Source organism: Brachyhypopomus gauderio, chromosome 16 (genome assembly GCF_052324685.1).
Source record: "Brachyhypopomus gauderio isolate BG-103 chromosome 16, BGAUD_0.2, whole genome shotgun sequence".
Taxonomy (NCBI): domain Eukaryota; kingdom Metazoa; phylum Chordata; class Actinopteri; order Gymnotiformes; family Hypopomidae; genus Brachyhypopomus; species Brachyhypopomus gauderio.
The window spans coordinates 20927952-20939682 of record NC_135226.1 but is presented as its reverse complement, the minus strand read 5'-3'; the positions used below and the strand labels follow the sequence as shown (position 1 = coordinate 20939682).

The following is an 11731-nucleotide window of genomic DNA, read 5'->3' as shown; positions in this document are numbered from 1 at the left end:
TTGATTCTTACATCTCTAGCGGCTGGACAGAGGCATGCTGTGGTAAAGGTCAGAGTGAGCTCCTCACGGCTCCTCTGTGGGAGCTAGAGTTGTGACCCCACTCTGTTTGCTGATGTCATACTACTGCAAGACCCCAAATCAACAGCCTATCGGGGTTCCAACACCTGCAAGGTCCTGAATCAGGTGTCAGCACCCTTGTGACCCATGACAGCTTTTCTGAAATATATCTGTCCCAGTAAATTAGTAACAACCTGAAATTTGACACAGACCCTGAAATAGATATTCTCTTTAAATTGGCCTTTTTTTCAACCAGGTTGCCATTTCTTTTATGGTTCTAAACACACATTAGAACCTTTGTGGAAATGTCTCATTTATAGCTGCAAATAGACATGCGCCCTCTACTGGTAAAGTCAACCATTCACACTTGATATGACGTCATGTTATCTGCAATTGTTGCTACTATAATTAACAAAACGTAATTAATAGAAACAGACCCTGAAGGTCAGCTGTCCAGATATTTTGCCCAGTTGACACTTCATTTATTATTATTATTTTATTACTATTATTAACAATTGTTCTCCTGTATCTTTCATTTATTGACAAAACCCTTAAAGGCTCAATCAACCCATGTTGTTTTACCTGTGATGATAATTAATCTAACATGAAGACGTTGAAGACCCAAAAAGACAGTTGCAACACTGGGACTATTTTGAGGCGTAGTTCTCCTCTTTCCTGGGACTATTTCCACTTCACCTATAGATGCTGAAGCATTAGTGTACTGACCTGCCCTAATTACAGTGTGCCCCGGCGCTGCTTTGGGGTTGTAAAACCTAATTGACCTTATCTGAACCAAATGGACAGTTAGCATCAATTACCGAGCCATTACGCCGAACAGAGAGGGCTCTTTACTGCAGTGACACCCGCCTGGTCATGACTCAGCCGCTTTGCCATTCCGCTAGAAACACACCAGCTCGTGCACAACTGTTTAAGTCCAGCTTTAGTCTGAAGGATCACGCTGCAGCTGATCTCATGTACGAACTAATACGTGCACAAACAGGGAAATAAAACTTTTCTACCAATGTCATTTTTCTTTAAAAGAAACCCTTTGCAAGGATTAGATGTAGGCGCGCAGTGACATCTAAATAGAATTAGAAGATTTTTTCCAGGTGGTTTTATAATTTTTTTAATCTATTTAAGGATTCTGGCAACACTACTGAATATGTCAGAATTTCATTTACCTGATAAACCACGTTGGAGTTTTTTAATTAATTAATTTTATTTTAGGAACAAGTGAATTATTTCATTGGTTTATAAATTTCGGGGGTTCTATAGCTAACACATCATATAGTTTATGCTGCAAAATGTTTTCACTGCTGGAATAATAATCATAGACTAGAAACCAACACAAGTATTCATGATATGATATACATTATACATAATAATAATTTATTATTTAATTTAGTGTAATGTAGTATGTCTTTTAAATTGCTCAAAGTGAATTTCATTTGGTAAATGCTTAGTGAGTCACTGAGGACCGAGAGGAAACGTCTTCCCGCCAACAACAGAAACAAGAGAGGTGAAAATGTAGGCGCCACCAGCATCGTTGTACCCGTTGAGCGACCTCTGGTGGCGGCTTTGGAGAATTCAGTAGACGTGGCTAATTTGCATATGAATGAGACATGCATAATTACAGACAAAACGGCCCCCTCCCCCCAAAAAAGGCGTGTTGCATGTTTGTAATTCTAACTCAGAAAGGCCTGTTGCCTTGAAGAACAGACTTTCAGATTAATCCCAATGCCATGTTGAAATACACAGAGGCATGTGGGTTATCTGTCAGATATCACCTTCCAAGTACATTCTCATCAATTTATATGCAATTGAATTTAATAGAATTTCACAAAGAGTGTGGAAGTGTGTGAGAGAATCTATTTACATTGCATTGTTTGAACGGACAGACTGAGCAGTGTGTGTGGCTGTGAGCTCGCTGTGATGTCACGTGTGGCTCTGGGTGTGAACAACGTCGGGAGAAATAAAGGCAGGAGTTTTAAACAAGCACACACAGGCTGTGCAGTTCGCTGGTAAACTCTAGCACGGCCATCCCCTGCATGAAGATGAGGAACCAAACCCTCTGAATCCTCTCTGTGCTAGGCCTGATTCAGCCCTGAATCTTGGGGGTTGCAATGTGATCCTTGGCTGTCAGTGAACAGGAGAGAAGTGAAACTTTTGAAGTGAAACTTTTCTCCGTTGGCGTGTGGGAGAGAGACGGAGGAAGCCGTATCCAGACCGACGAGGATTATGGAGACCAGATTAAGCGACTCAGCAGTTTTTCAGCAATTCTTAACACATTACTTATGAAGCGCAAACGCTGACAGTGAGTGTGGGATTATCCTTTTACGCATGAACTTAGGAGTCCTCAAGAGTTTCAACATGTTTATTTTAGTATAAGTGGTTCTTAAAACACCTTTGAATGTACCTCTTTACAATATTCATGTCTGTGAAACCCTCCATAAGCAAGCAAGGTCAAATTAAAACATGGGCGTGTCCGATGTTACAAAAAGGTAAACATTATATTTCACAAAGACGGTGGGTTTGTGACGCTGGGTGTTACACACACATCCACAAAGACAGCGTGAGTGAACAAGACGGAGAAGCAGCTCAGAATCTAAACACACCTGTGAGTCTGAAACACAGGACACAGGAGAAAACAGAGACAACACCCATCCGATTACACCCTCCACCTCGCCCAACGCTTCAGTGAACACACCCACGGCCAGCTGCATCCACACATCCACAGGTTACAGACACACCAGCTCGAGATGTTCCTAATAAGGCATATAAGGGAGGCAGAAGAACCGAATCGATATTGTTCTAAACGAATGTCAGTGCGCCGTCCGCATTTTGGTCCGTGGTGGAATCAGAAGAACCGATAGGCCAAATTTCGGGCGTCTATATAATGGACGTCACATTGCTAGCTCACTGGACCGGCCCAGGCGTGAACGTGAGAACCACACACCATTAGTGAAGCAGGATGATTTTACTGAAGCTGAGGTTACTGGAGAATTACATATCGCAGGCATGAGTGAGAGGCCAGTCCGACCCACTGGACCGGTCTCCGTTCAGAACCAGGAGGCAGAGAGAAGCGCAGGTCTGTACGTAGAAGACTCTCACATGCATGGGAGAAAGACACAGACAGAGAGAGAGATCCCATAATCAGTGTGAACTTATATCATTTCAACATCATTTCCAACAGAAAAACAACAGGGGAAAAATACACACACACACACACATACACACACGCACACGTGTGTGTGTGTGTGTTTTCCTGTTCTAAATGCATTCATGAAAAAGCCCCATAACCCTGAGCAGTACGGGGGTGTCAGCGCTTCAGAAGTCCCGCCTCCCTAGCAGAGCACCAGGTCTGGAGTGAGTGGCCTGGCCCCTCCCCCTGCACTCAACTGCGATTTGGCCCCTCCCCCTGCACTCAACGGCAACTTGGCCCCTCCCTCATGACCTACACACCACGGCGACTTCTTAACTGGTGTGCACAAGCAGGGTTTACAGAAACCCACCACACTGCATGACTGAAGAGATGCACGCTGTCCGACACACATGCTGCTAATGCTGTTGCAATGTCGCATTCGCGCGCGCACACACACACACACACACACACACACACACGCGCATGCACACAGTGTTCCCTGAGAGCATCATAGACTGACTTGATGACAGTGAATGGTGTATGTTGTGTGTAGTAACAGTTTCACCATTACTTAAGAGTTCGCAATTCAAACAAAATAAAACAATAGCAAATATAACCAGTGTGACTTAAGAGATGTTCTGTATTGATGTGGAGTTGGCTTCACTTCACTGATGGCCTAGACACCGAACCTTCTCTGGAATCAATGTATGGAAACTGATTGGGAATTAGGAAGTATTTCTTAAAAACCTTCCCGCACATAAGACATGGAAAAATGACTGTATCCTGAACCATCACCTGGGGATTTAACATTTCCCACAAGCAGACTACGCCTGCACAGTTTCTGAAGCGATGTGTTGAGCAAGCACTTTTAAATAAAGGCAGAAAAGAACCATCAGACCATCAGACATTATTATTGATGAGGGTCAATAAAGCTCTACTGACAAAGTGATACGACAAAAGAATACAGAGCCATCACGTTCTGTGCAATTCACGGTCAGTAACCCAACCACCCGTCCCTGTCACATGTGCATTCACTGCTCCATTTTGTCTTTGTACATTTAAAAGTTGTGTTTTTTTTATTTGTGTTCCAGTTTTTCTCTTTTTTTGCACTCTTCCTGTTGGAGGTACGTATGTACTTGTGACGGCTTCTGAAGCGAATGCGGTTCTCAGGTAGGTTTGGGCGTCCTCCTTGTCCACCAGCTGATAAATCTCTTCACAGCTTGAATTCACGTATTTTTTCTCCTCTCCACCTATAAAGTTTCTCACCCACAAATGGTATAATCATTATATATAAAAAAATAAGTTATTGCGCATCCAAAAAAGTGCATCTTGGATTTAAAAAATATCTCTTTTGCTCGTTTTTCTCTCTTCTTCAGGATCCTGAAATCAGCATATTGTTTGGGGGAGGGGTGGCTGAGGGACGTGAGGACTGAGATGAATAGAGACAGAAAGAAAAAGAGGAGGATAGAGTGATCAGGAGGAAAGAAAAAAAGAGTGGCCCCACTACGCTATCACCATGGGAACATCGTCTGAGAAGCCACTGATCATGGGCGCGTCTTCGTCATCGTCACCTGAAACGAGGATGGAGAAGAACTTCAGCTTGTGGAGGCTCAAAGAACCTCTGAGGAACTACCAAGAAAATGTGTGGGATGAACATGCTGCCCCCTGCTGGTGTGGGGGGCGGGGCCAAGGTGCGGGGCCGGGAGGTGTCCTTACCCAGTTCGTCTCCCGAGGAGAAGATTGCGGAGCCGAGACGCGAGTTGTAATGGCTGTTGGCGAAGGCGGTGAAGCTGTGTTGTAGCCGGCGGTGTCGCACGTACAGGAGCACCAGACCTCCACCCACGGCCAGCAGCAGCAGGAACAGGACGGGCACCACCACCGCAGCCGTGTCTCCAGATCGGGCCGCGTGGGCCGCACCGTCGGCTGGACCTGCGGGCCAACGAGTACAGCCACCGCCGTGAGAAACCAAATTACTGCTTCATACTCCAGTCAGTTTAATAGCTGTCTGCTTCCGTAGAGCAGCTGATACTGAATTTATGGTTCTTGCCAACTCCAGACTTAGACACTGAAGGAATGCATTCCACGCCCTTCATCTGAGCCTGTCTGCAAAGCCCCCCCTCGTGAAGACATGCACGCTTAGCGCTTCTGCTCTTCTTCAGGCAGGGAGGAATGCTTCTTTCTAGAGAGGTCTGCTGATTGGTTAATATAGCCCGTCTGCTGAAATTTTAAGTCCTGGATTACAAATCCCAGGACATCCAGTAAAAGCCGTGACAGGACAGGACAGGAGCACATAAAGAAGCAGAGCAGCTTTGAGACACAAGCACAGCGTCTCAGACGTGTGTGAGGGGCCAGCAGCCCAGCGAGGCTTAGCATGAGCGGCCCGGATCACACCGCGCGCGGTGCCGGGGCCTGGAGGATTCTGGGAAGGCGCGTGCGTGCTGTGGTCGTACCTCCAGCCCCGGTGGCCAGCTCATCGTAGCGCAGCACGGCCGCGTCTCCACACAGCTGGCCGCTGAGCAGGCAGCGGGCGCGGACGGAGAAGGTGTAGTTGTGGCCCAGCAGCAGGTTGCTGATGCGGAAGAACGTCTCCGTGGTGTTGCCCAACCACGCGCTGGAGTTGCTCACAGTGTCGTGCATGTACACCTCGTAGCCCTGTGAAGACCACACGCAGAGAGGTGACCGTCACAGCGGGTGGGGGAGGTGCTGGAGGTGTGGGTGGGGGAGGGGCTGGAGGTGTGGGTGGGGGAGGGGCTGGAGGTGTGGGTGGGGGAGGGGCTGGAGGTGTGGGTGGAGGAGGGGCTGGAGGTGTGGGTGGAGGAGGGGCTGGAGGTGTGGGTGGGGGAGGTGCTGGAGGTGTGGGTGGGGGAGGTGCTGGAGGTGTGGGTGGAGGAGGGGCTGGAGGTGTGGGTGGGGGAGGTGCTGGAGGTGTGGGTGGGGGAGGGGCTGGAGGTGTGGGTGGGGGAGGAGGTGTGGGTGGGGGAAGGGCTGGAGGTGGGGGAGGGGCTGGAGGAGTTGGTGGAGGAGGGGCTGGAGGTGTGGGTGGAGGAGGGGCTGAAGGTGTGGGTGGGGGAGGAGGTGTGGGTGGGGGAGGGGCTGGAGGAGTGGGTGGAGGAGGTGCTGGAGGTGTGGGTGGAGGAGGGGCTGGAGGTGTGGGTGGGGGAGGAGGTGTGGGTGGAGGAGGGGCTGGAGGTGTGGGTGGGGGAGGGGCTGGAGGTGTGGGTGGAGGAGGGGCTGGAGGTGTGGGTGGAGGAGGGGCTGGAGGTGTGGGTGGAGGTGTGGGTGGAGGTGTGGGTGGGGGAGGGGCTGGAGGTGTGGGTGGGGGAGGGGCTGGAGGTGTGGGTGGAGGAGGGGCTGGAGGTGTGGGTGGAGGAGGGGCTGGAGGTGTGGGTGGAGGAGGGGCTGGAGGTGTGGGTGGGGGAGGTGCTGGAGGTGTGGGTGGGGGAGGTGCTGGAGGTGTGGGTGGAGGAGGGGCTGGAGGTGTGGGTGGGGGAGGTGCTGGAGGTGTGGGTGGGGGAGGGGCTGGAGGTGTGGGTGGGGGAGGAGGTGTGGGTGGGGGAAGGGCTGGAGGTGGGGGAGGGGCTGGAGGAGTGGGTGGAGGAGGGGCTGGAGGTGTGGGTGGAGGAGGGGCTGAAGGTGTGGGTGGGGGAGGAGGTGTGGGTGGGGGAGGGGCTGGAGGAGTGGGTGGAGGAGGTGCTGGAGGTGTGGGTGGAGGAGGGGCTGGAGGTGTGGGTGGGGGAGGAGGTGTGGGTGGAGGAGGGGCTGGAGGTGTGGGTGGGGGAGGGGCTGGAGGTGTGGGTGGAGGAGGGGCTGGAGGTGTGGGTGGAGGAGGGGCTGGAGGTGTGGGTGGAGGTGTGGGTGGAGGTGTGGGTGGAGGAAGGTGTGGATGCCGGGCCCTCACCCTGCTCTCATTGAAGCTCCGCTCCTTAACTGCAAGGCTCTTCCAGAAGAGGAACACATGGTCGTGCTCTGTGATGATCTTCAAGGCCTCAGGTGCTGCTAGAGGAACTGAAAGAGGAAGATGGATCATTTTTACATACATTTATACATCCATGTATACATTTATTATTCCATTTATACATTTATATATCCATATATAAATTTTAGCATACATGCATGTGGGCATTGGCTGTGTTGGGATCATGTGTGTGTTGGCCTGTGTTGAGTACCTGTGTTAAGTGTGTATGTGGCCTGTGTTGAGTACCTGTGTTAAGTGTGTATGTGGCCTGTGTTGAGTACCTGTGTTAAGTGTGTATGTGGCCTGTGTTGAGTACCTGTGTTAAGTGTGTAGGTGGTCTGTGTTGAGTACCTGTGTTAAATGTGTATGTGGCCTGTGTTGAGTACCTGTGTTAAGTGTGTAGGTGGCCTGTGTTGAGTACCTGTGTTAAGTGTGTATGTGGCCTGTGTTGAGTACCTGTGTTAAATGTGTATGTGGCCTGTGTTGAGTACCTGTGTTAAGTGTGTGTTAAGTGTGTTGAGTACCTGTGTTAAGTGTGTGTTAAGTGTGTTGAGTACCTGTGTTAAGTGTGTAGGTGGCCTGTGTTGAGTACCTGTGTTAAGTGTGTATGTGGCCTGTGTTGAGTACCTGTGTTAAGTGTGTATGTGGCCTGTGTTGAGTACCTGTGTTAAGTGTGTAGGTGGTCTGTGTTGAGTACCTGTGTTAAATGTGTATGTGGCCTGTGTTGAGTACCTGTGTTAAGTGTGTAGGTGGCCTGTGTTGAGTACCTGTGTTAAGTGTGTATGTGGCCTGTGTTGAGTACCTGTGTTAAATGTGTATGTGGCCTGTGTTGAGTACCTGTGTTAAGTGTGTGTTAAGTGTGTTGAGTACCTGTGTTAAGTGTGTGTTAAGTGTGTTGAGTACCTGTGTTAAGTGTGTAGGTGGCCTCCTTGCTCATGTTACGCATGCGGACCGTGACGATGTAGCGTCCGCCGGGCTCCAGGTCCTTCAGGTTGTACTCCACCGTGTTGCTCTGGGTGCTCACCTTGTAATCACGGTCTGTCTTCCGCACGGCGTCTCTCACGTGCACCACGTACGTCTGCACACACACACGTGAACACACACATGTGAACACACACATGTGAACACGTGACCGAGCTACAGTCCAGGCTGAACTACGTGAATATGATGTGTCAGTAAGGAGTCCTTGCACACACGTTCACCCTAAAAATGGCAAACCAACCCTTGTGGGGTGAGTTTCCCGAAACGTTCTTGGCGCTAAGTACTTCTTAACCTCGTACGTTTCATATGAGGTTACGAAGTACTTAGCGCTACGAACGTTTCGGGAAACCCACCCGCGATTGTGTGTGTGTGTGTGTGTGTGTGTGTGTGTGTGTGCGCCGTACCAGTGGAGAGCTGGGAGAGTCATATGGGGGCTGCCATTTTAACGTGGCCTGTGTCTTGTCCACTCGAACCTTGTGTAGATTGCGGGGAGGGAGTCTCTCGTTGGGAATCATCTTCACCACGGCCGACTCGGACGGCGGCCCCAGGTACGGCGAGATCACCCGCACCTGCATAAACACCGGTGTGAGCACACACAGGCACACTGGGCACGAGCACTACAGCCTACCTACAGCCCCGGGGGGAGGAAGAGGAGGGTGCTCTCTCACGAGGAAGAGATACTGCTCATCGCTCTCCACGATGACGGTCAAACTCATGCTGCTGGTGTTCACGACCCGCGGTCGCCGGTACAGGTCCAGGAAGGAGGTAGCATAGAAGACACCATACACCTACACACACACACACACACACACACACACACACACACACACACACACACACACACACACACACACACACACACACACACACCAGTGTTAATTTTGACAGCAATTTTTGATTTAGTCTTAGTCTTAGTCTTTTGACTAAAATGTCATTTAGTTTTAGTCATAATTTAGTCATTGGATTTGTTTTTAGTCTTAGTCTAGTTTTAGTCAACTAATTATCATTAGAATTTAGTCGACTAATTATCAAAAGAATTTAGTTGACTAAAATATAAATGGTGTAATAGTCATTATATACACTTGCACAAAATTAAACATTTATTAACCAGTTACAGAATATTGTTTGTGAGAGCAATATATACAAAAACACATTTCCAAACAACTTTATTGACGTGAACTTATAGTTATTGACAATAACAATAACAAAACATTGATGACCAGTAGGCCCGCTCTACCTGAAAACAAATGGAGTTTGTTATGAACAATAGGCCTACATATTACATTCTATATAAAACTGGGTGCCGTAAAAACAACAATGCCATAGCCCGCAGATGTCGTTTCATTTGTCGTATTTTTCCCGACATCATTGTCCCACATGGTTTACACACCGTCTTGTTTTTCTCAAAGTCAAAAGAGAAATGTGTCCATATATCGCCTCTTATCTTTCTCCTTGCTGACATTGTCAAGTTAAATTCGAGTTGAATTTCATGAGTGACCAGTTCACAGGCTGGTTTGGTCTTCCCGGGTTCTGTGCGATGTGAAGACGTTAGTACTGATTGGACGGTTACATGGTTTGTCCCGCCTTTCCATGTACGCTAAAGTAGTTACGGTTGGATCTCTTCTTAACTTATCCCTACCTTTCACTAAACTAAATCAGATCTGATTGAATGTCGTCGCTGGCCAATATTTTCGTCTCGTTTTTATTCGTTGACGAAAATGTCCATTAATTTCGTCATCGTTTTTATCCCTTCTTATAGTTTTTATTTAGTTATCGTCTCGTTTTCATCATGAAAAAAAGGTTCGTTGACAAAAACTATGACGAAAATTATTCATCAACGAAATTAACACTGACACACACACACGTAACAACTTTGCTTAGATCTCCACTTTATACAGGGAGTGTGGGGGGTAGATTTATAAGGGTGGGGTAGATATGGGGGGCTGCTACCTGTGCGTCAGGTCCTGTCCAGCTGCAGTCCACCACGGTCTGGTTAAGGGCCCGGGCCTTCAGCAGGGGTGGCGCTGGCTGTGGGCCCCCAGTCTGCAGCTGGGTCTGGGCAGTGGGACTGTCCCCGTCTGCTGTGTGAGCCCACGCGGCCACCTCGTACCTGGTCCCAGCCGTCAGGTTAGTGGCTGCCCCCAACGGAAAGAAGGAGTGAATATACAATGCATATTGGTGGTTTAGGGTGGGGGTTTAAGGTGGGGGTCTAAGATGGTGGTTTAAGGTGGGGGTTCAAGATGGCTACTGTACCTGTAAGAGTGCCAGAGACAGTGTAGTTCCGGCTCTCTTTCACATGCTTGTCAAAGACCCAAGAGAGGACCACGACATAGTGCTTAGCCTGGTGCAGGGTAGAGGCAGGGATTATAATCATCCCAGTACAGGGATTATGATAATCCCAGTACAGGGATTATGATAATCCCAGTACAGAGATTATGATCATCCCAGTACAGGGATTATGATCATCCCAGTACAGGGATTATGATCATCTCAGTTCAGGGATTACAATAATCTCAATTTAGGGATTACAATCACTTCAATTCAGGGATTACAATCACTTCAATTCAGGGATTATGATCATCACTATGCCAGTCACACGCAAACACAAGACTGTTCACCTTGTAATCAGTGCTGATGGACATGGTGACCGAGTCTTCTGTGACACTCGTAATCTTTGTAGTAGGAGGAGCCAGAGCTGAAAGCAGTTAAAGGTGAATACGTTGTGAAATACCTACAAGTCAACACCAGGGGGAGCAAGCAGGTGCTTTTTCCTTATTTACCTCTCTGTGGGATGATGGATTTGATCTCAGTCCAGTTTCCCACACCTCTACTGGTCACTGCAGCCACCTGGAACGAGTTGTGAGTGAGTGTTTGCTCTAGTGAGGAAAAGGATGAAGATCTGGCAACCAGAGAAGAGGCTCACCCTGAACCTGTAGAGGGCGCTAGACTGGAGGCTCTTAACCTCCATACTAGTGCTGATGCTGCGTTGGGAAAACCACTCAGAACTTCCCTTCTCACTGTACTCCACCTGATCACACACACACACACACACACACACACACACACACACACACACACACACACACACACACACACACACACACACAGATGGAGGAGTCAGTGTTGGTTCCTGTAGGAGGACAGCAGGAGATGAGGTGGAACACTAAACTCACAATATACTCCCTGATGAGGCCGTGGGCGTTATCTGGGGCGCTCCAGGAGCAGAGAACCGTGCCGTCCTCAGAGTTATCACACCTCAGCTGCAGAGCTTGGGGCGGGTCCGGCACTGCCCCACACACACACACACACCCACCACACACACACACACACACACACAGGGCGTTAAGGTGTGCTGGTGTTGATGCTGGGTGTGCAGGCATGCAGCAGGTCACGACACTCACAGCCCTCTGGTGTCCGGAGCGTCAGGACCTCGTTGGTCTTGTGCTGTTTGCTGAGACACTGGGTCACCACCTTCACCTGGTAGGTGGAGTCCGGCCGCAACACCGTCAGGGTGTAGCTGCTCTTGTTACTGTGAGTGTCCATGGTGGTCCACTGCTGAGACCCCACCGGCCTGACACAGTAAACAACACAAACAC

At 49.1% G+C, this 11731-nt stretch overlaps 1 protein-coding gene across 1 annotated transcript in view; it reads right to left on the bottom strand.

Moving 5' to 3' along the window:
* Positions 1 to 2416: 2416 nt before the first annotated feature.
* sorl1 (sortilin-related receptor, L(DLR class) A repeats containing) overlaps positions 2417 to 11731 on the bottom strand; it is a 49241-nt gene continuing 39926 nt past the window's right edge. Inside the window, 14 exon segments of the mRNA XM_076977452.1 lie at positions 2417 to 4770; positions 4916 to 5128; positions 5650 to 5851; positions 7098 to 7204; positions 8058 to 8232; positions 8540 to 8704; positions 8804 to 8923; positions 10086 to 10270; positions 10389 to 10476; positions 10754 to 10830; positions 10916 to 10982; positions 11059 to 11163; positions 11309 to 11421; positions 11537 to 11706. Of these exon segments, the coding sequence (XP_076833567.1) occupies positions 4703 to 4770; positions 4916 to 5128; positions 5650 to 5851; positions 7098 to 7204; positions 8058 to 8232; positions 8540 to 8704; positions 8804 to 8923; positions 10086 to 10270; positions 10389 to 10476; positions 10754 to 10830; positions 10916 to 10982; positions 11059 to 11163; positions 11309 to 11421; positions 11537 to 11706 (1855 nt within the window). The 3' untranslated portion in view covers positions 2417 to 4702.